Source organism: Rana temporaria, chromosome 8, assembly GCF_905171775.1.
Source record: "Rana temporaria chromosome 8, aRanTem1.1, whole genome shotgun sequence".
Classification (NCBI taxonomy): domain Eukaryota; kingdom Metazoa; phylum Chordata; class Amphibia; order Anura; family Ranidae; genus Rana; species Rana temporaria.
In genome coordinates this window covers 28026761-28051703 of record NC_053496.1, presented here as the reverse complement: position 1 = coordinate 28051703, position 24943 = coordinate 28026761, and the positions used below count along the sequence as shown (strand labels likewise).

The following is a 24943-nucleotide window of genomic DNA, read 5'->3' as shown; positions in this document are numbered from 1 at the left end:
CAATGGTGTAGCAGGATTTATTCAACAGTGTATGTTAAATAGTCTATATAGCATATAATACATTTGATGTAAATATTTCAGTTGAATTAATTTGTCTCTGGTGGAGCAGACAAATGTAATATGTGGGCCTAAAATATCTTGTCAAGCATCTTCTGGAAGGTCAGATAAAGTTAGGTAAAGAACCAACAAAGGAAAGAGTAGGGAGGGACTTTAGGGGCGAACAGGAAATGTAATCATGTATCATAAAATATAATTTATTTAGAAAAGTTTTTAAAACACATATGTGTGATAACAAACATATCAATAGTTTATACAATACATTATATGAGAAGATGTTGTGCTCATAATGAGCTTTACAAATTCCAGTAGAAGTAATTTTTCTCTTTTTAGCCTGAGGCCTCGTACACACGATAGGGAAAACAGAGGACAACGGTCTGATGGACCGTTTTCATCGGTCAAAACTGATCGTGTGTGGGCCCCAAAGGTTATTTAACCATCGGTTAAAAAAAAGCCAACTTGCTTTAAATTTAACCGATGGATTCCTAACCGATGGGACAAAACCGATCGTTAGTTGGCACAACCATCGGTTAAAAATCCACGCATGCTCAGAATCAAGTCGACGCGAGCTTGGAAGAATTGAACTTCATTTTTTTCAGCACGTCGTCGTGTTTTACGTCACTGCGTTCTGACACGATCGTTTTTTTAACCAAGGGTGTGTAGGCACATCAGACCATCAGTCAGCTTCATCGGTTAACCGATGAAAACGGTCCATCAGTCTGTTCTCATCGGATGGACTGATCGTGTGTCCGTCGAATCTTCTTTGAACATTCGTCAGACACCATAAGCCTTCAATGACAGATTCAACCTTAATTTGTTCGGATTTTCGGACAAATACAATTTCCAACGAAAAACGTAATAAATAAAAACGAATTTCGGGAGTAACTAAATTTATTTTTCAGACGAAAACGAAATTCCAAAACAAAATATTTCAGTGTGCACATGTCTATTCAGCACTGAATTGTAAATAATTTTCATAGGAACGCTTTAAAACCAAAATTCATAAGAATGAATGAAGGCTTGCTGTTGTCTGTTCACCAAAAGGCAATGAACCCAGTCTGGGCTCGAAACAGCCCTCACAATGGTCCCCACGAGACAGTCCCCATAATCCAGCCAAAGAAAAAGTTATTAAATACCCCAAGGTGGGTATATGGACCAAACGATGTCTGGATTGTTGTCGATTCCAGAAGGCGACGTCCACTAACATCAGATAAAGTTAGGTCCGTATGTATTTGGACACAGACACAATTTTTATTCTTTTGGCTCTGTATGCCACAAGAATAAACTTTAAACAAAACAATCCAAATTAATTTGTAGTGCAGACTTTCAGCTTTAATTCAAGGAGTTGAACATAAATATCAAGTACAAATTTTAGGAACTGCAACCAATTTTATACACTGTCCCCCCATTTTCAGGGGCTGAAATGTAATTGACAAATGAATATAATCATAAATAAATTGATCATTTTTAATCTGTTGTTGCGAATCCTTTACTGGCAATGACTGCCTGAAGTCTGGAACCCATGGACATTATCAAAAATCTGTTTCCTCCTTTCTGGTGCTTTGCCAGGCTCTAACTGCAGCAGTCTTCAGTTTTTCTTTGTGGGTCTTTCTGCCTTTAGTTTTTCCTTCAGCAAATTAAATGCTCAATTGGGTTGAAATCAGGTGATTGCCTCAACCATTGCAGAATATTCCACTTCTTTTCATTCAAAAGCTCCTGGGTTGCTTTTGCAGTGTATTTTGGATCATTGTCCATCTGTACTGTCAAGTGCCGTCCAATCTACTTTGCTGCATTTAGCTTAATCTGGGCTGACCGCATATATCTCTAAACACCGCAGAATTCATCCGACTGCTTCTGTCTTTTGTCACATCATCAATAAACACTAATGACCCAGTGCCACAGGTAGCCATGCATGCTCATGCCATCACACTGCCTCCACCATGTTTTACAGATGGCATTGTGTGCTTTGGATCATGAGCTGTTCCAAGCCTTCTCCACGCTTTTTTCTCCCCTTCATTCTGGTACAGAGTAATACTTTTTTCATCCATCCATGGTCTGGCATTTTTAGATGTTTTTTTGGCAAAGTCTAATCTGGCTTTTCTATTCTTCAGGTTTATAATTGGTTTGCACCTTGTGGTGAACCGTCTGTATTTGCTCTTGTGAAAACTTCTCTTGATTGTAGACTTAGACAATGATACGCCCCCCTTACTGGAGAGTGTCCTTCACTTGTCTGGATGTTGTGCATGGGTTTTTCTTTACCATGGAGAGGATCCTGTGACCATCCACCACTATTGTCTTCTGTTGACGTCCAGGCCTTTTTATGTTGCTGAGCTCATCAGTGTGTTATTCTTTCCTTAGAATGTACCAAACTGTTGATTTTGTCACTCCTAATGTTGCTGCTATCTCTCTGATTGATAGATTTGTTTCGTTTTTGAAGCCTTACAATGGCCTGTTTCACTTGCATAGAATCCTCCTTTGAACTTATAATGTTGGTTCACACCTGATGCAAAAGCTTAATAGAAGGATCAAGATGCCATTGTCTGATTAACAATTTCTAATTTCCACTGGAAAGATATACAATATCTCACAAACTGAGTACACCCTTCACATTTTTTTAAATATTTTATTATATCCTGTCAGTGTACAGCTTGTATAACAGTGTAAATTTGCTGTCCCCTCAAAATATCCCAACACATTAATGTCTAAACCGCTGGCAACACAAAAGTGAGTACACCCCTAAGTGGAAATGTCCAAATTGGGCCCAATTAGCCATTTTCCCCTCCCCGGTGTCAAATGACTCGTTTGTGTTACAAGGTCTCAGGTGTGAATAGGGAGCAGGTGTGTTAAGTTTGATGTTATCGCTCTCACTCTCTCAAACTGGTCACTGGAAGTTCCACATGGCACCTCATGGAAAGGAACTCTCTAAAGGATCTGAAAAAAAGAATTGTTGCTCTACATAAAGATGGCCTAGTCTATAAGAAGATTACCAAGACCCTGAAACCAAGCTGCAGCATGGTGGCCAAAACCATACAGCGGTTTAACAGGACAGGTACTACTCCTGAGGAAGTCACATGATAGTGACGAATGCGCATGAGACCACTCAGAGGTATCGGAGGTGACGTTGGCGACAGACTGCCCCCCTTCTTTTTTACATGCCTAATTGCATTTTTAACAATGTGAGTACCCTTGTTTATTATTTACGAGAATTAAAATTTTAAAAACGATATTACACTATCAATGCTTTATTCCTTTGGGGCGAGATACTGATCAATCTGGGACGAGACTTCCAAGGAGGACCTGTCGTTTCTGGATCAGAGCCCATCTGGTTAACCATCTAATGTGGTTGGATCTATATGCTGTTACCTTACAGCAGTAAGGTAAGGGGACATCCTCATTCATTTTAAAAGGATCACTGGATACCCATCCCCCTTTCACCTCACACTGCGGACCTACATCAGCACCCTTTTCTCAATTTTTGGACTTTTAAATTATTATATATATATATATATATATATTTTTTTTTATTTATTTATTTATTTATTTTTTTGACACAGCTTAAGCCTTGTTTATGGACTGTTCATCACCTGTTTAATATTGTTACCCATCACAGTTATTTGGGTGTTGTGTTATACACAATTTTTTGCACTATTCATTTCCTCATTTTTTAGTGTATTTTATCACATTAAGAGAAATGTGTGGAGTTATATGATTTGCACCAGTATCGTTTACTGATCATTTTTTTGTTTATGCTATTTTTGGTTATACTGTTCTCATTTTCAGTTATACCATTTTTCATTCCCTTCCCCCACTTGTCCATACACTTGCCCATCCACCACCCATTAGCGCAGCACTACCTTCCCCATTAACTACTACTCGGAACAGGCCTCACCATGGTCGACCAAACAAGTTGAGTGCACATGCTCAGTGTCATATCCAGAGGTTGTCTTTGGGAAATGGACATATGAGTGCTGCCAGCATTGCTGCAGAGGTTAAAGGGGTGGGGTCAGCCTGTCAGTGCTCAGACCATACGCTGCACACTGCAGTAAATTGGTCTGCATGGCTGTAGTCCCAGAAGGAAGCGTCTTCTAAAGACGATACACAAGAAAGCCTGCAAACAGTTTGTGGAAGTCAAGCAGACTAAGGACAATAACGATAACTGGAACCATGTCCTGTGGTTTGATGAGACTAAGATGAACATATTTGGTTCAGGTGGTGTCAAGCATTTGTGGCGGCAAACAGGTGAGGAGTACAAAGACAAGTGTGCCTTGCCTACAGTCAAGCATGGTGGTGGGAGTGTCATGGTCTGGGGCTGCATGAGTGCTGCCGCCGCTGGGAGCTACAGTTCATTGAGGGAACCATGAATGCCAACATGTACTATGACATACTGAAGCAGAGCATGATCCGATCCCTTCGGAGACTGGGCCGCAGGGCAGTATTCCAACTTAACGACCCCAAATACACCTTCAAGATGACCACTGCCTTGGTAAAGAAGCTGAGGGTAAAGGTGATGGACTGGCAAAGCATGTCTCCAGACCTAAACCCTATTGAGCATCTGTGGGGTATCCTCAAATGGAAGGTGAAGGAGCGCAAGGTCTCCAACATCCACCAGCTCCGTGATGTCGTCATGGAGGAGTGGAAAAGGACTCCAGTGGCAACCTGTGAAGCTCTGGTGAGCTCCATGCCCAAGAGGGTTAAGCCAGTGCTGGAACATAATGGTGGCCACACAAAATATTTGACACTTTGGGCCCCGTTTGGACATTTTCACTTAGGGGTGTACTCACTTTTGTTGCCAGTGGTTTAGACATTAATGGTTGTGTGTTTTGTTATTTTGAGGGGACAGCAAATTTACACTGTTTATACAAGCTGTGCACTCACTACTTTACATTGTAGCAAAGTGTCATTTCTTCAGTGTTGTCACATGAAAAGATATAATAAAATATTTACAAAAATGTGAGGGGTGTACTCACTTTTGTGAGATATTGTGTTTATATAAAAGATAATTCATATTCACTTTGTATTGGAAGTTACTCAGGCGTACCATTTCCATATAAATAGCCTAGAGAATGTACATCTTTTTATATTGCAATGTACTGCAATGCATCTGTTGTGGTGGCCATATTTTGATCTTAATGAAAACTGCTATACAGTACAGCTGTTTTCATCAAGATCAAAATATGGCCACCACAACAGATGTATTGCAATATAAAAAGATGTACATTCTCTAGGTTATTTATATGGGCATGGTACGCCTGAGTAACTTTCAATACAAAGTGAAGAAGAATTATCTCTTATATAACACGTTACACATATACGTCTCTCACAAAAGTGAGTACACCCCTCACATTTTTGAAAATATTTTATTATATCTTTTTATGTGACAACACATGAAGATATGACACTTTGCTACAATGTAAAGTAGTGAGTGTACAGCTTGTATAACAGTGTAAATTTGCTGTCCCCTCAAAATAACTCGACACACAGCCATTAATGTCTAAACCGCTGGCAACAAAAGTGAGTACCCCTAAGTGAAAATATCCAAATTGGGCCCAAAGTGTCAATATTTTGTGTGGCCACCATTATTTTCCAGCACTGTCTTAACCCTCTTGGGCATGGAGTTCACCAGAGCTTCACAGGTTGCCACTGGAGTCCTCTTCTAGTCCTCCACGATGACATCACGGAACTGGTGGATGTTGGAGACCTTGCATTTGAGGATGCCCCACAGATGCTCAATAGGTCTGGAGACATGCTTGGCCAGTCCATCACCTTTACCCTAAGCTTCTTTAACAAGGCAGTGGTCGTCTTGGAAATCTGTTTGGGGTCATTATCATGTTGGAATACTGCAGCTCAGTCTCCGAAGGGAGGGGATCATGCTCTGCTTCAGTATATCACAGTACAAGTCTGCACGGCGCTAATCACAGCCAGGGATACATTGTCCCGATGCTCGGCTGCAGAGGTCAGGAAATGTCTTCCTGGCTGTGATTAGCGCAGCGCCGTGCAGACTTCCTGGCGGGTCTCTGCACGTGTACTATGCGAACACGCTGGAGCTCATCCTTGCTGAGCACATGCACTCAACTTGTTTGGTCGACCATGGTGAGGATGGTTCTGAGTGGAACCTGTCCTGTTAAACCTCTGTATGGTCTTGGCCATATTGCTGCAGCTCAATTTCAGGGTCTTGGCAATCTTCTTATAGCCTAGGTCATCTTTATGTGGAGCAATAATAATTTTTCTCAGACCCTCAGAGAGTTCTTTGCCATGAGGTGACCTTCCAGTGACCAGTATGAGAGAGTGAGAGTGATAACACCAAATTGAACACACCTTCTGCCCATTCATACCTGATACTTTGTAACACGAATGAGTCACATGACACCGGGGAGGGAAAATGTCTAATTTGGCCCAATTTGGACATTTTCACTTAGGAGTGTACTCACTTTTGTTGCCAGCGCTTTAGACATTAATGGCTGTGTGTTGAGTTATTTTTAGGGGACAGCAAACTTACACTGTTATACAAGCTGTACACTCATTTCTTCAGAGTTGTCGCATGGAAAGATATAATAAAATATTTACAAAAATGTGAGGGGTGTACTCACTTTTGTGATATACTGTATATTTCCAGCAATAGCTGTTCCAACTTTCCAATATAAATTATAATCTATATCAAAATGCTCCTCCTATTTGTAAACTGCTCTTACCTGTGGTTCTTCACTGTTAAGGTATGTCACTTCAGGATTTACTGCCATGAGTAAGTGGCCTAGGCCCTCGTGTATTTCCCTATATAAGCTCAGTTTACTTGTAAAAATAAGTGTGAAATGCAAGACTCCGTGGGTGTAAAAACAATGTCCACTTGCACCTTCAAATATTTAATGCCAGAACCTCAGTGGGCAGCAAATCTCTGGTATTTGAAACTTGAATAACACTTTGGTGGGACTTAATTTTCAACAGGGATCAGAGATACATTTTGTTAGCATTTTAGGCCCCACGTGCAGACCAGTGTTTTAATGCAAGAGGGCTTCACGGCGGCAATGTGTTTGTGTTTGAAGACTAACAGAAGTACTTTAGCACTGTTATCTTTGAAACTACTTAGGCAAAGTCCATATCACTTTGGTGGTCGGGTTGTGTTCTATTGCCTTGATGACCAACTTTACTAAGGGCCAGTTCACACCATAGAAACGCAATCCGGATGCATTCCAGGTGCTTTTTTGAATGCACGTTTTTGATGCTTTCCAGTGCGTTTTTGGTAAGTTTTTATGCAGTCCAGTGCTTTTTTTTTTTTTTTTTACCCTCTTTTTTTTATTAACCTTGAATAAAGACAAGTGTGTTCCAGTGTGTTTTTTTGGTGCATTTAGGTGCGTACCAGTGCGTTTTTGATGCATTTTACAGCGTTCCAGTACAGTCCAGTGCAGGTACTTTTTTTCTAGAACTGGAACGCACTGGAACTGCAAGCATTAATGTGAACTATGCCTTTGAAAACCATATAACCTACTTTCCATGTGTTTTTGATGCACTGGACTGCATGTGGTGTGAACTGGCCCTAAAAGAACGTAACCTGGATTTTGATTGCTTGCTGTAACCAACAGCTGAAATGTTCTTTATTTATTAATCGGCCTCTATAAGCGTTTCATTGCTGTCCTGTGATTTATAAATTGCATTATCAATGTATTCTTCTCTTTCAGGGGATTTTCTCGGAAACATGTTGTGGAAGGATTAGAGCCCAGCTCTACCTACAGGTTCAGACTAAAAGTTACGAAGTTTAATGGTGAATGTGCATACAGTCCACTCGTCTCCGTCTCCACTACAAGTATGTTGAAATACAGTGGTTCTAAATAAAGCCATTTTCTGGGAAAATTAGAGTCACACAACCTGGGTGTTTCCACTTGCATCCCCCCACCCCCTACTTTTTAACAGTACATGGCTGGTCGTTGCTGATCTCTTTTTGGAAATACTAGTTGCCTGACTGACAGGAGGCCAGCAATGACAGCCAACATAATTCTCTTAGCACAGGTTTCTTTTAAAGTGGTAGTAAACCCTCCCATTGTTTTTTTGCTCACAGGTAAGCTTATTAGAAAGCTTATCTGTGGGTGAAATGAATATCCTCTAAATGTACACCGCTTAGTATATATTCTAGTGAGCAGCAGCAAATAACGTCACCTGCATATGCGCTCAAAAGGAACGATATACCAATGCTGCTGTGCTGCGGCCGTAACTCCTGACGATGCATACTAGCACTTTATGTAGTTGCCTTGCAGGGGACCCCCCTCCCTCGGGGACCCCCCACAATCAATGCCGCAGTTTAATACCGCTTTAAAGTAGGCATATCCCCTAACTGAATGACATTTCGTTTTCTAAAACACTGTTTGCATCAATGGTTGGCTTTTTTTATTTTTTATTTTAACCTTTGCACTCCTTTTGCATGTGTGGGAGTGACATTATCCTGCACCAGCCAATCATGACAGCAAAAGACTGCCACCTGGAAGAAGCCAGGGAGAAGATACCAATGAGGTAGCTTGTGGGCGTTGGACTATTGAAGCATAGGTCCATTCACAAGGCACAGTGCGGCAGTAGAAAACCGACCGTTAAGCTGCAAGGCTTCACTTCCTGTTTTCCTTATTGAGATGCCGGTGCCTGCACCTGAAGCCAATTGAAGAATTGGCTTGGGTGAGGACATCGCTGGATCCCTGGACAGGTAAGTGTCCTTATACTAATAGTCAGCAGCTACAATATTTGTAGCTGCTAACTTTAATTTTTTTTTTGGAGGAGCTCCTATTTAAGGCTCCATTCACACTTGTTAGGCCTAGTACACACGAGAGGATTTATCCGCGGATACGGTCCACCGGACCGTTTCCGCAGATAAATCCTCTCGAGGATTTCCGAGGATTTTGATCCGATGGAGTGTACTCACCATCGGATCGAAATCCGCGCCGAAATCCCGTCGCGATGACGTGTCGCGCCGTCGCCGCGATGATGACGCGGCGACGTGCGCGAAGGCCGTCATATAAGGAATTCCACGCATGCGTCGAATCATTACGACGCATGCGGGGGATTGATTCGGACGGATTGATCCAGTGAGTCTGTACAGACCAGCGGATCAATCCGTTGGGATGGATTCAAGCGGATAGATTTTAAAGCATGTTTAAAATTTTTATCCGCTGGAAATCCATCCCAGGGGATAAAAATCCGCGGAAACAGATCTGCTGGATCGTACACACCAGGGGATCTATCCGCTGGAGCCGGTCCGCGGATCAATTCCAGCGGATGGATCCTCTCGTGTGTACTAGGCCTAAGACTTGTCATGCGACTGTGGACATCAAAGTTGCATGATAAGTCTTGGCCCATTCTTTTCAATGGCACCTGTTCAAATCTGTGCAACTTAAGGTCACAGCAACCATGAAAAGGTGCCTGCACTTCTTTGATGCAACTTCGATGTGACTTTGATCCAGAGTGTGTAAAGTTGGATGAAAGTTACAACACTTGCGCAACTCCAAAGTCTCATTGGAAATCGTGCGACTTTGAAGTTGGGCAAGTGTGAATGGAGTCTAATGAGCAATTGCAGTGTTGGGGACGGGATGCACTGCAAGGGAAGATTTTGTCTAACTCCAGAAGTTGGGCTTTAAATTGACCACAGACAGCAAGGAAGGAGCGAGAAAGCTTGTCCCTGCCCATAAAATGCCAGATATAGGACAGTAACTAGTCTATATCTAGTCCATATCTACTAGCCTTATAAGCCAACAACCAATCATACGCTAACCAAAAATCTGAAGAGCTTTCAGTGGAATGTTAAATCTCTGTAATGAAAATCCTATTTTGCTTCCATCATTTTATCCTTTCCTTTCTATTTTATCATTTTGGTGTAGTTATGAAAAGCGCATAGCTTTCTGGGCTACATATCTCCACATACTTCAGCCATTGTAGGAAAAAAAGGCAAACCCATCATAAATAGCGCTATGTTCCACTTCGTACAAATGCTGAATTGTGTTTCCGGGGAATATTGGATGTGTTCTGCAGGATTTGCTGGCACAATAGAATACTGTGCTGTAAAACATACTCTTCCCCAGTTCAGAAACATCATCTGTCTAAAAAAGACATTAATATATCTCTCTCTTAAATAGATTTGTAGCTTAGAAGGGGAAAAAGCATATAAAATGGAATGAAAGCGGATTTAGATAGCTCACATGATGGAATTTTAGAATCCAGCAGCTCAGGCACAATACCTTTTCAAGAACTGCAGCAGATTGCTTAAAGTGCTGCAACACTCAGATTAAATTCCTTCTCGCCATACTTTCACCGTGGTAATACTGGTTTCAGCTATATTCAGTACGATATAGACTTTCCTAATGGGAAACTGTAAAACTAGCGAGATTAATAATACGGTACAGACAGTAGTGACAGAGTGTCCTTTCTTTATCTGCTCAGCCAAGAAAGGTTTCTGATTGGTTGTCGTGTTTTAATGCACAACGCTGCAGTATAAATGACGTTATTTATATATTAATAAGTCGAGCTGTTTATATTTGCGATTGTTTTCCACAGTTTGGCCCTGTTCAGTCACTTTTGCGTTTTTTACATGCATTTTAAAGCGGAGGTCCGGTGTTAAAAAATAAATAAAAACATTTAAAAATCAGCAGCTACAAACACTGTAGCTGCTAACTTTAAATAAACTTTTTATATTTTTGTCCACATTTTTTTTTGTAGCCTTTTTGGCTATTTTTTTTTTTTTTTTTTTTTAGGGTGGACCTCCGTGTGGTGCCTTAAAACGGAACTAAGCTCTCTAAATCAAAATGAACTATTTTGATCCTTATGCTGCTAGCATTAGGAAATGGATCGGAAGTATATTATATTTACTTGTGTTTTCATTTTTTTATTTTTTTTGTTGTGTTTTTTTTACATTTCTTCAGTTGCTTCCTGGTTTATGGCCTAGGCCAAAATTATGTCATACATCCCAAGAGACTTATGGGCATTTTTTTTTCTTTCATATGGAGAAGGGGAGTGAATGGGGGTTTTCTCATCTAAGCACACCCTCCCTCCTGCCTGCATGCCTGAGCTAAGGAAGTAAATGTTATATGAATCATCAGCCAGGGGAGTGTTTTTTTAAAGTTATTTCTAAACAAAACAAAGCATGGAGGGTTCTGTCAATGAAAGAAAAAGTGCTTTATTGTGATCACTTTAACCAAAATGCATGTTACAGCATTCAATGGTAGCCCACCTATAATTCATGTAAAACACCACACACCCAAAGTGCACTGCACAGATATGAACCAGGCTCTAACATTTTTGTTTTGTATATCTTGTGGATTTTTAGTGCTATCAGAACAGGCTGTAATTTTATTTTCTTTGTGTAATTACAATTTTTTTTTTTAATTACATCGCTACAATACATGTGCATTTTCCAATGTTTTTCACTACTAAAAACCCCACAAGTACAAAAACTACCATTGATCTGCCAGAAATTCAGTGAGCTACTAACTTTCTGTAGTGAGGTGACAAAGAAATACCTCCCAACTTTTTGAGATGGGAATGAGGAACACCTATTGGCAAAAGTATGCAGGCATAGGACACACCCCCTTAAAGAGTATTATAAAAAAATGATTAGTTAAACCCACAAGTGTTGTTTTTTTGTTGTTGTTTTTTTACCACTATTATTCCTTTTATACTGGGTTTTGAAATGTATAAATGCAGCAATTTCGAAATTGGATGAAAGGTTTAGCATTGGGAAACACCTTGTGAATTTTATATACAACTATATACAGTGGGGCAAAAAAGTATTTAGTCAGCCACCAATTGTCCACGTTCTCCCACTTAAAAAGTTTAGAGAGGCCTGTAATTGTCATCATAGGTATACCTCAACTATGAGAGACAAAATGTGGAAACAAATCCAGACAATCACATTGTCTGATTTGTAAAGAATTTATTTGCAAATTATGGTGGAAAATAAGTATTTGGTCACCTACAAACAAGCAAGATTTCTGGCTCTCACAGACCTGTATCTTCTTCTTTAAGAATCATTACCTGTTACTAACTGTATATAAGAGCCTGATTTTCTCTGTACCTCAACTTCAGTCACACGCCAAACTCCACTATGGTGAAGACCAAAGAGCTGTTGAAGGACACCAGAAACAAAATTGTAGACCTGCACAAGGCTGGGAAGACTGAATCTGCAATAGGCAAGCAGCTTGGTGTGAAGAAATCAACTGTGGGAGCAATAATTAGAAAATGGAAGACATACAAGACCACTGATAATCTCCCTTGATCTGGGGCTCTACGCAAAATCTCACCCCGTGGGGTTAAAATGATCACAAAAACCGTGAGCAAATATCCCAGAACCACACGGTGGGACCTAGTGAATGACCTGCAGAGAGCTGGGACCAACGTAACAAAGGCTAGCACCAGTAATACACTACGCCGCCAGGGACTCAGATCCTGCAGTGCCAGACGTGTCTGTAACGGAACCCCAAATAAGACAGGGGTTAACGCCGTTTAAGATATTCCATTCCAAACCCAAGACCGCTATCGACACTCCACAATCCGGCGAACACGACCCATAGGAATTCCCCCAGTAACGAGACACGTTTTTTTTTTTTTTTTTATTGTTGTGTATATTTGAAATGATCTGTATTAATGTAAATTGTGTATTTATCTTTTAGATATCTTTGATCTTATTGTCTATAAATCCCCTGAAGAAGGGAGAATTTCCGAAACAGCTGTTGGGTGTGACTCTAAGCAGCCTTGTGTTTCCTGTTCAATTACGTATTTGAATGATTTGTATTCATGATGTACATATTTTTGATACAATTGGTATACTATGTGTAATTAATAAAATTTGCTACTTTTTATACAATTGTTACTTCGTTTATGGTCACTTGTAAAGTCCCACCCTTTGGGGCATATTCTGTTTTTTCCTATATTTACAAGGGATGTGGTGACCTTTAAACGCACAAATTCGTGAACGACTGAGCTTTTCTTCAGTAACGAGACACAGCTCTGTTTGAGGTTCAAAACGAATAGACCCTTTACAGAGAAAATCAGGCTCTTATATACAGTTAGTAACCAAAATGAACAATGACCCAACTCCACCCACAACATTATACAATGGTTCCTAACGAGCTTCCTCAATACACATCTTTTAGTCAGACATTCTGACGCCGGTTCTGACATAATTTACATGAGCTAATTAACTACAACTGATAAGTCCGACATCTGACCTTTAGACTGTCTGTTAACTTGCAATACACACATTATAATCAATAGACCTTCACACAATACAGGGTCAATTAGCACAACACAATGACAGATCCTTAGAAGCCATACTAGATTCATTAACATCACAACAGACGACATTAACACCTAAGGCCTCGTACAGACGAGGTGATCTCCGCTGGAAACGGTCCGCCGGACCGTTTCCAGCGGAGATTCCTCCTCCGGATTTTGATCCGATGGCTTGTACACACCATCGGATCAAAATCCGCGCGGAATACATCCGCGGTGATGTGTCGCGCCGTCTCCGCGACGATGATGCGGCGACGTGCGCGACGCTGGAAGGTAAGTACTTCCACGCATGCGTTGAATCATTACGACGCATGCGATGGAGGGGAACGGACGGACTGATCCGGTGAGTCTGTACAGACGACCGGATCAGTCCGCTGGACTGGATACCAGCGGATAAATTTCTTAGCATGCTAAGAAATTTTTATCCGCTGGAAATCCGTCGGCTGGATAAATCTCAGCCGAAAAATGTCCGCTAGGCCGTACACACGACCGGATTTGTCTGCTGGAACTGATCCGCGGATCAATCCCAGCGGATAGATCCGGTCGTGTGTACGAGGCCTTACAGTATGTGTTCCCACATTAAATGAGTCACTCTTTCAATTAACCTGTTGAGTTCAGAATCAACAACCTGTAAATAGTTCTTACAGATATCCTGGAATATATTGTGAATTACAGACCCATGTTAAAGCAATCCAAGATATCATTTCTCAGTCATCATATGCCCCTAGTGGACATGATTTTAGAGATAAGAGTCATCGGTGAAGCTGAAACAGGAGTATCTCATACTTTTCAAGAGCTTCTGGGTCCCACGGACCATTCCGTTGCAGTGTCCCCCTGCTTAAGCCAGTACATGTCTGGGCCCGTCTGAGGTTGCTAGAGAGCATTTGGATGATCCAGAAGAGGATTGGGAGAATGTCATATGGTCAGATGAAACCAAAGTAGAACTGTTTGGTAGAAACACAACTTTTTGGAGGAGAGAGAATGCTGAGTTGCAACCAAAGAATACCATACCTATTGTGAAGCATTTGGGTGACAATATCATGCTTTGGGGCTGTTTCTCTTCAAAGGGAACAGGGTGACTGATCCGTGTACATGAAAGAATGAATGGGGCCATGTATCGTGAGATTTTGAGTGCAAACCTCCTCCCATCAGCAAGGGCATTGAAGATGAAACGTGGCTGGGTCTTTCAGCATGACAATGATCCCAAACACACCGCCCGGGCAACAAAGGAGTGGCTTCGTTAGAAGAATTTCAAGGTCCTGGAGTGGCCTAGCCAGTCTCCAGATCTCAACTCCATAGAAAACCTTTGGAGGGAGTTGAAAGTCTGTTATGGACAATGTGATTGTCTGGATTTGTTTCCTCATTTTGTCTCTCATAGTTGAGGTATACCTATGATGACAATTACAAGCCTCTCATCTTTTTAAGTGGGAGAACTTGCACAATTGGTGGCTGACTAAATATTTTTATTAAAGAGCGAAAATGGGGGTGGTGGCGCTGCCTCCCCTACAATCAAGGGAAGAGGGGATCCTCACAGGAACCTCCTGAAGTGTAGGCTATAGTGAAATGTCAAGTGTACAGAACATCCGTGTTAGTTGATACCTTCGTGTTAGTTGATACCTTATACCCAATAAGGCATCTAAAGAAAATGTGAATAATATTAAAATGAAATTAGAAATAAAGATAAACCTATACCCTTAATCAGTGGTATTAATAAGGAATCCAAACAATAGCAGCCCTGCTAATAGGACTTATTGTGCAATAGTGTTATAAAGTCCCGTGAGTGCAGCAATCCTATGTGCAATATGTACCATATGATCATACATAATGTATGATTGCTACTATGTGACTCATATATAACCATAAAAAACAATCCGAAGTGAAAAAATCAAAAATCATTTGCAAATAAAGGAAATAGTGAAAGAAAGTATTGAGGTTCCATTGATCAACATTTGAATTGGTGCAATTTCTTACAGTGAAAAGTGTTTCTAGAACACAACAGGTGATCTCGCAGTGGTTACGGTGCTCCCCCACATGGGTCCCCACTCACTGGATTCCTTATTAATACCACTGATTAAGGGTATAGGTTTATCTTTATTTCTAACTTAATTTTAATATTATTCACAATTTTTTTAGACGCCTTATTGGGTATAAGGTATCAACTAACATGAAGGTATCAACTAACACGGATATTCTGTACACTTAACATTTCACTATAGCCTACACTTCAGGAGGTTCCTGTGAGGATCCCCTCTTCCCTTGATTGTAGGGGAGGCGGTGCCACCACCCCCATTTTCACTCTTTATTATCTTTGTAGCATCCCCTTTGGGGGACTCTATTAGGGGGGGCAGCAGCCTTCGCTTATTCCATTCCTAAGCGCGGGATTATATATATTTATTTTAAATACTTTTTTGCCCCACTGTAGATCAGACCAAAATGAGGGACAAGTCCATCGAAATCAGGGACAGTTGGGAGCATTGGTGGAGCTTGAGGGGTCCAGGGGCCCATGCAGACTTCCTGCAACATTAGGTTTTACCCCAGGACAGGAGCACCGGCAGAATTTACTGTAACCAATCTATATATGTTCCTCCTGCATACGCTAAAAGCTGGCATTCAGCGACTACAGGAGGAAAATGCATGGGATTCGCTTCTGTATATAGCCCCCCCCCCCCCCCCCCCCCCCGTCCAGGCTTAACCTCCTTCTGCAGCCTTTATTTTATTTTTTATGGTTGAACTTGATGGACCTGTGTCTTTTTTCAACCTGACTAACTATGTAACATTAAGGCTGCAGAGAATCTCCATTCTCTGTCTCAAAAATTAGACATCTGCAAAATGCACCTTTGCCTGTGTCTGAGTTCTTCTCTGCTGAGTTTTTCTCTGCTGGTGTACAGAAAACTTCTTCCCATCTACGTAACAGAGCAGTGTGCTGTAGTAATTCAGCAGGGGAGATCTGACAGGGCTAAAAAGCAGTGTTGGGAACTCACTATAGGAAGTTAGGGGCTTTCTGGATTTCTGGCAGATCAACCCCCCCCCCTCCTCTGCCACATTTGGCACTTTTTGGGGGGAGGGGGTAGTGGTAGCTGGTTTTGACCAGGTACCCGCTTCCACTTTCGGTGCGATCTACAACATTTCCAGCCCCGCACAGAGGTCCCAGAACACGGCGAGACCATTTAGAGAGCATAGCGCGACTCGCGCATGCACAGTAGGAGACAGGCTCTGGAGCCGCATTGGCTTCACTTCTTGTTTCCATTACTACAGATGCCGGCGCCTGCTCGCGAAGCTGATTGATGAATCGGCTGGGCGTGCCAACATTGTGGGATATATTAAAATCTTCTTATATTAAAAGTCAGTATTTGTAGCTGCTGACATTTCTTTTTTTTTTTTTTTTTTTTTTTTCAGACTGGCACTCCTCTTTAAATCGAACTCCAGACAGAACCTTTTTCCTTTCATAGCTTAGGGAAGAGTCTGGTTTCATTGCGGTGTAGGTCCTGATGGGGAGTGGTAGAAACCTGAACCACCATCAGCTTTTTATTTTTTTATTGTTGCCTCTGTTCCCGATAAAGATTTTCCTCCACTTCCTGTACTGATGACGACTTTGCCACTCGGACAGGAAATGAGGGAATAATAATGGGGATACAGACAGCAGTAAAATCTTGGGAAAGGATCTAACCCTCCCCACACTATCCAAAACAAGCAAAAAAAATGTCTTTGTTGTGTTCCATTTTAACTGTCAGGTATTTGTGTGTCTTCTAGGAGAACCAATGAATGGAAAACATCTTCATCGAGCTGTCAATATGGATGATGAAGGAGCCATCATAAATATACTCCAGAGTGGGTCAGTAATTCTGCAAAACATTCACCATTACTCACTGTTTTCCATATCGCACAAATTGAATTCCTAATTTCTGGTTGTGAATGCAGTGCCCTCCAGCTCAGATTCAACTATTTTTCTTTCAAATTTTCCCTCTATTTGTGCTTCATCAAGATGTTGCACAAATGCATTTATGATAAGATAGATTTGTGCTGTAACAAGTTGAAGGTATTTTACAGTCAAAATTATAATTCTAAACCTTAATAAGTATAGAAGAGCTTTGTTCTGCCTCCCCTATCTAAGCTTTGCAAACGTGATCTCTATAACTGATGCAGTTTTGGAGGGATAGCTATAACTCACAATCTCAGCAGCATTGGCAGACAGTGACTTGATCCAAATGACATCTTGCTGATCGGAGAAAGCTTTAATTGAAAACTTGTACAGATCTTGACAGATGAATAGTGTAACAAATATTTTTTTTTATATATATATATAGTTCCTCCTGAGTTACAAAACATTTGGTGCCTTCCTTCAATTAGGTAATTTTTTTAAAGCCCAGCACCAGAAATTAGACAAAATCTACCCCTATAGTAACAAATTCCTCCTCCCCCCTACCTGTAGGCAGGTAGTGGGTACTGCTGCCTCAGGGGGCAGTTAGGGGTAATTGCACTCCCAGGTTTTCTGTCTTGGTGGTTTTTCTTGGGTACGACCTTTCCGGTCCTGTGTGCTATAAAAGGGACAGGGAGTCCAGGTCCATGGTTGTTGAGCAGGTGTGAGAGAGAAGTCACACACAAATAGTCTGTATGGGAGGAAAGGCAGAGAGCCTACAAGCCTACAAGATGGAGGATTGCTGGAACTTGCAGTCCTACCTAAAGATTTAAATCCTGGGTTCTGCCAAAGATCGACTCTTACCTATGCAGGTATGCTGGAGCATCCACAAGTCGGAGTTGGTGATGTTAGGGAAATGTCTGTACTTTACCTCAAACTGTTACCTGTGAATGTCATCATGTTGACTTATTCTTCAAGTAAAACGTTTGAAACTTTACCCTTTCCTGGTCTGAAGTTACTAAAGGATGAAGTGCAAGTAATTGACACATATAGTTACAGCCCGAGTCACTAAACACATTGGTGTATGGTTAATACAGTGTAAAGATGTGGGCCCGGATTCACAAAGCATTTGCGCCGACGTATCTCGAAATACGACGGCGCATATTTGCACTTACGCAGCGTATCTCGAGATACGACGGCGCATATTTGCACTTACGCAGCGTATCTGTGCGCCGGGCCCACAAAACTAAGATACGCCTAAAAACAGGCTTCATTCCACCGACGTAACTTGCCTACGCCGGCGTAGAGTGGGCGCATATTTACGCTGGACGCATGTGGCGCTCCCATTGATTTTCTATTCAAATATGAAAATGAGGGAGATACGCCGATTCACGATCGTACTTGCGCCCGACGCATGCTACGACTGGTGCGCGTAAGTTGTACGTACGGCGTAAAGTTAAGCCCCATAAAGGAGGTGTAACCCAGCAGCAAACATGCAAAGGTCTGCACCAGGGAACTCAAGCTGGCATATTTTACGTAGGACGTGAATATGGCTGGGCGTAGGCTACGCCGTAGGCAGTGATCTTGCGTATCTTAGGCAGTTGTTCCGACGTGGTTTTGAGCATGCGCACTGGGATGCGTCCACAGAACGGCGCATGCGCCGTTTGTTATACGTATCTGTTTGGCGCTCAGGCCCATCATTTGCATGGGGGTCACGCCTCATTTGCATGGCTCACGCCCACTTCCACCTATGCCGGCTTACGCCTAGGAAACCCAGCACAGTTTTGGGAGCAAGTGCTCTGTGAATTCCATGCTTGCCTCTCTGCGCTGCGTCGGCGTAGCGTACAGCAGATATGCTACGGCGGCATAAATGTGCGCCGCTGTCTGTGAATCCGGGCCATAGTGTTTAACAAGGGTAACAAAGGTTTCCCTAGCAGGCTGAAATGTGTACATGTGGTAGATGAGATAACCTCTTGCAGCAAGGGAGATGTTTTCAGCACTCCTTCGGCCAAAATGCGTCTCTCATAGCAATCCGTGCGAAAAAGGCGTCTTTTTTTTTTTTTTTAACGCACTGGAATCGGATCACATGGGTGTTCACAATTTTTGCAATCACACTGTGTTTTGCAACCTGTTTTGGGATGTCATTAATTTAATATTGACACCTGTGGCAGATTGCATGAATGGAGTGCGATTTCAATGCAGTGTTGGAAACGTGTAGGATTTTGTTGCGTTTTCTGCACCAGATATATGTGAAGCGTGGTCAGGAAGTACGGCCGTAAGAGAACTACTCTTTGTTGAAGAAGTGAATCTTCTGGTGTGAAGATTTTGGGGGCTTAAGATGAGTATTGTTGTGAAAGATGTTTTTTTAATTTTTAACACTGCTGGGCTATGCTTTTTTTTAATGGGAATTCTGCTGTAAAGTCCAATACAAGGCAATAAAACAAAACTTTCCTAATCCCACACACCCACTCGCTTGTCTAGTAAATACACCCAATCACAGTTACTGTATATTTACTAAATAATAATCTCCATTCGCTGAATGCTTCTACTTGTTGCCTAGAATTGCTTTTTAAAATATTGATCCTGTTGTCTGGAATATTTTTGTTTTCAAAGATTTTCAAGCCAACTTGGCAGTTTTCAATGGCATCATGTAGTCCAGTGTTCCTCAACATTATTATATTATGCTTGTCTGTGTTACATCAGATATTTGCCAAGTACCCCTAAGGTTGGATTTACACCTATGCATTTTTTGTGCTTTTTGCAGAACGTGTTTCATAGGAAACCACGTTACATGGACTGTAGTGCAATTCTGCAAAATGCACTAAAGCACTAAAACTGCATAGGTGTGAATCTACCCTAAGTGCATGTCACTTTATCTAAAGCAACCCCCACACTTTGTACTTTTTAAATAAAATGTATCTGAGAACCACAAAACTGAAAATGCCATTTCCTTTTTATTCATAGAAAATTCTATTTGGAAAACTACCCCTTACATTTCTAGCCATGGCCATCTTTATTAAGGGCAAATGATTCATGTAACACACATGTGTCAAACACAAGGCCCGGGGCCCGAATCCAGCCCTTGCACCTCTTCTGTAGCTATGGAAACCCCCTCATAGGTGTCCTCACTTTGTCTCAGCATTCGGCGACAGAGAGGAGAACAGAACTAATGCACCAGATCCTGCAATCCTCCATGCAGCCACAGAGAGGCTCGTATCTGCCTTACCCCCTATCTAGCTTAGCATAGCAGTCGGTAGCGGAGAGGAAGACATAACTCCTCCTACAGAACCGGCGCCTCTCTGTGAAGCCGTAGCACCCCCCCCTCTCTACCTTCCCCGGTCTCGCCATTCAGCAGACTCCAGCCCTCTGCTCCTCCTCCAGACTCTGCACGTTCTGCTTCCCAGCTCTGCCCCAGCTTCTTCCCTGCAGCAGAACAAGGTAAGGTGGTGCACTGTGATGTAAGGGAGGATTAGAGACTCTTGACTTCTGATGACAGGGGGGGCTGGCATCTGATGTAATGGGCGTGAGGTGCTTTGGACATCTAGTTTTACAGATACAGCTGGCCCTTTGAGGGCAACCATAATGCCAACAATGAAAATTACTTTATGGTGTAACATTTATTTCCTGGAATCTATCCGCCCTGAGCTCAGGCATGCAGACAGAACAGAGGTTGTGCTTAGCTGAGAAAATCCCACCTCCAGATGAAAAAAAAGAAAAAATGCCCATGAAGAATCCTGGAATTAATGACTTAATTTTAACCTAGGCCAGAAACCAGGAAGCAACTAAAGAAATGTATCTTTACTATGCCTAGCAGCATAAGGTTTAAAATAAATGAATGTTAATAGCAAGAGTTGGGTTCCACTTAAAAAATCCGTATGCTTTAACCTCTTGACAACTGGGCACTTAAACCCCCTTCCTAACCAGACCAATTTTCAGCTTTCGGTGCTCTCACAATTTGAATGACAATTACTCAGTCATACAACATTGTACCCATATGAAATTTTTGTCCTTTTTTTCACACAAATGGAGCTTTATTTTGGTGGTATTTAATCCCTTTTTTGCGCTATAAAAGAAAAAAGACTGAAAATTCTGTAAAAAAAAAATAGAATTTTTCTTGTTTCTGTTATAAAATTTTGAAAATTAGTAATTTTGTTCATAAATTTTGGCCAAAATTTATATTGCTACATATCTTTTGTAAAAATAACCCAAATTTGTGTATATTATTTGGTCTTTGTGAAAGTTTTAGAGTCCACAAGCTATGGTGTCAATATCTGAAAATTGATCACACCTGAAGTACAGACGGCCTATCTCATATCTTGAGACCCTAACATGCCAGAAAAGTACAAATACCCCCCCAAATTACCCCTTTTTGGAAAGAAGACATTCCAAGGTATTTAGAAAGAGGCATGGTGAGTTTTTTGAAGTTGTCATTTTTTCCCACAATTCTTTTTTTTCCCCCACAAAATTGTCATATTCGCAGGTTATTTCTCACACACAGCATATGCATACCACAAATTACACCCCAAAACACATTCTGCTATTACTCCTGAGTATGGTGATACCACATTTGTGAGACTTTTACACAGCGTGGCCACATAGAGAGGCCCAACATCAGGGCCGCCATCAGGGGGGTACAGGCAGTACACCTATAAGGGGCCCGGATGGCAGCCCCCCTTCTCAATTTCAGGCGGCAGCACCCCCCCCCCCCGGTTCTCTGCTCCAGGGGGCCCATGCCCGAAGCTGTGTAAGGGGCCCCATAATTCCTGATGGCGGCCCTGCCCAACATGCAGGGAGCACCTTCAGGCGTTCTGGAGCACCCAGGCCAATTCTGACATTTCTCTCCTACATGTAAAAATCATAATTTATTTGCTAGAAAATTACATGGATCCCCAAAACATTATATATGCTTTTTTAGCAAAGACCCTAGAGAATACAATGTCGGTCATTACAACTTTTTATCTTGCACGGTATTTGCGCAGCAATTTTTCAAATGCGTTTTTTAAAAAAAAAACGTTTTGTGCTTAAAAACAAACAAACAGTAAAGTTAGCCCAATGTTTTTGCATAATATGAAAGATGAAGTTACACCGAGTAAATAGATACCCAACATGTCACCCTTCAAAATTGCACACGCTCGTGGAATGGCGCCAAAATATCGCTACTTAAAAATCCCCATAGGCGACATTTTAAATATTTTTACATGTTACATGTTTTTAGTTCCCCTTTATATTGTAAACTGCATGAGCAGGGCCCTCCTATTCCTTCTGTATTGAACTGTATTGTAATTGTACTGTCCCCTCTCTACATTGTAAAGTGCTGCGTGAACTGCGCTATATAAAGCATGTATAATAATAATATAAGCTGAAGCCCATGTGAAACAGGCCAAAGTTCTGATCTGAAAATTGAGTGCATACAAGCTGAATGTAAACAATAGAGTGAGTGAGACTAGGATGACTGCTTTCAAATCACAGGGAAAAAAAAGGACACCAAAAGGTTTTGGCCCGGATTCAGAAACAATTTACGTTGGCGTATCTATTGATACGCCGCTTAAATTCTAGCATGCGCCGGCGTATCTTCTTTCTGTATTCAGAAAGCAAGATACGCCGAAATTTGGCTAAGATACGACTGACTTAAGTCTCTTACGCCGTCGTATCTTAGTTGCATATTTACGCTGGCCGCTAGGTGGCGCTTCCAGAGATTTACGTGTAGAATATGCAAATTAGGTAGATACGCCGATTCAGAAACGTGTGTCCGGCCGGCGCATTTTTTTACGTCGTTTACGTAAGGCTTTTTCCGGCGTAAAGTTACCCCTGCTATATGAGGCGTAGCCAATGTTAAGTATGAACGTCGGGCCAGCGTTGAATTTTGCGTCGTTTACGTCGTTTGCGTAAGTCGTTCGCGAATAGGGCTTTGCGTAAGTTACGGTCACGTCGAAACCAATGAGGCTTTGCGGCGTAATTTGGAGCATGCGCACTGGGATACGTCCACGGATGGCGCATGCGCCGTTCGTTAAAAACGTCATTTACGTGGGGTCACACTGAATTAACATAAAACACGCCCACATCTTCCTATTTTGAATTAGGCGGGCTTACGCCGGCCCTCGTACGTTACGCCGCCGTAACTTAGGGCGCAGGTTCTTTCTAAATACAGAACCTGCCTCACTAGGTTACGGCGGCGTAGCGTAACGCCAGGCTTTCTGAATTCGGGCCTTTATTTCTATTTTTTGCTAATTTTCTTAGTATCCCTGGATAAATCAAAAGAGCATTTAAAAATTACAGTTATCCTTTAATTGCTAGACTCTAGGGTCACCAGTCACACTGTATATTAAGAAAAATGTAGTAGGTTCAGGTGGATTAAAAAATATACAGTCTCTTATCATCCCGCTCCTGGAACTTGTTCTCTTTCATTTCCAGCTTAAATCTTTCCGTCTGATATGCTTTTACTTAAATATGGAGAAGGAACATCTCAGAACTTTTCTAGAAGTTTTGCTTGTAACCTTTTGTAATTTTCATGCTGACCTCGTCTTGCATTATCTCAGCAGCGGCACTTAAAAGCATCCAGAGGGGACAATTTTGTGGATTAAATGTATTTGAGTTTCATTATATAATTTGGAATTGTAGCTTCCATTTTCCCTTTTAACTTTCAGAAACATACAGATTATGGAACAGTGGAAATCTCAGTGCACATGTTAAAAATATTACAAATCTCACCATCTTTTAAAAGGCTTCCTAGAGTCAGTTAAACTCACTGGATCATGCTTACTGATCTTGCTGTGTGATGTCCAGGACTGCTTTGTACATTTTCTTATTAATCCTGTATTAAAGCAGAACTAAAGTCTTACATTTTTTTAAGGACGCAGACATTGTGGAAGGGACATGCAATGTCTCTACTGCAGTAAAGTAAACCTACCTGCCTGCTCTCAGTCTTCTTTAGAATGTACACTGAGCTCTGCATACGCAGGATGTCATCCTGTGACGACCAATGCAGATGGGACCTGGAAGACGCTGGGTAGAAGATGCCATCAAGGAACCTGGGACCACTGAAGGAGAGCTAAGTATTGCTGAATTAAGTTATGCTTTAACAAAAGAAGAAATCAAAATAAAAATGGTTTTATGTGCCCAAAACAGAGGTCCCCCCCCCCCCCCCCCCCCAAAAAAAAAAGCCAGCAGCTACACATACTTCAGCTGCTGGTTTTTAATAATATGACACCTGTCCTGGAGTCCAGCGATGCTGGCTGCTGCTGCCTTACGGCTTCACGCCGGGCACCCTACTGCACATGCGCAAGGCCCCGCCCATCTACTGGCCCGGCGATAGGAGGAGGAGTGAGCCCCGCGGTGATGTCATGGGCCGCGGCCCGGACTCCCGGAAGTGGGAAAGGTATCCTGTCCCCCTTCCCCTCCCGAAAGGTACCAATTGTATCACAAGAGGGGGATAGGAGACAAATGAGCGGAAGTGCCCCCCCCCCCCCCCGCCCCCGGCCTGCAAACCTGGAGTCCGGGCAATCCCCTGCACTGAAACACTATATAGCCGCTTTACCAGTCTGGGGATTTGAAATCTCAGAGGCTTTCTTGCCTCTTTGCCTGCGGTGACAAGACGGGCTACGCGGGTTCCGATTGGTCGGAGCCGCCCATGTGATAGCGCCAACCAATTAGAATGCTCCTTGACGTACCTCCTGACGATGTACGTTTTGGAGATTAATTTGCAGGGGATTTCTAAGCCTTGGACCGGTGAGGCGACGCGATGACCCGATGTCAGTGTGGGTGGTCGACGCGCTCCAG

The 24943-nt window shown here is 42.1% G+C and overlaps 1 protein-coding gene across 3 annotated transcripts in view; it reads left to right on the top strand.

Moving 5' to 3' along the window:
- FANK1 (fibronectin type III and ankyrin repeat domains 1) overlaps positions 1-24943 on the top strand; it is a 191319-nt gene that overhangs the window by 83948 nt on the left and 82428 nt on the right. For all 3 annotated transcript variants that reach the window (XM_040361432.1, XM_040361435.1, XM_040361434.1), the window contains exons 3-4: positions 7728-7852; positions 17062-17143. In XM_040361432.1, the coding sequence (XP_040217366.1) occupies positions 7728-7852; positions 17062-17143 (207 nt within the window). The remainder of the gene's footprint in view (positions 1-7727; positions 7853-17061; positions 17144-24943) is intronic.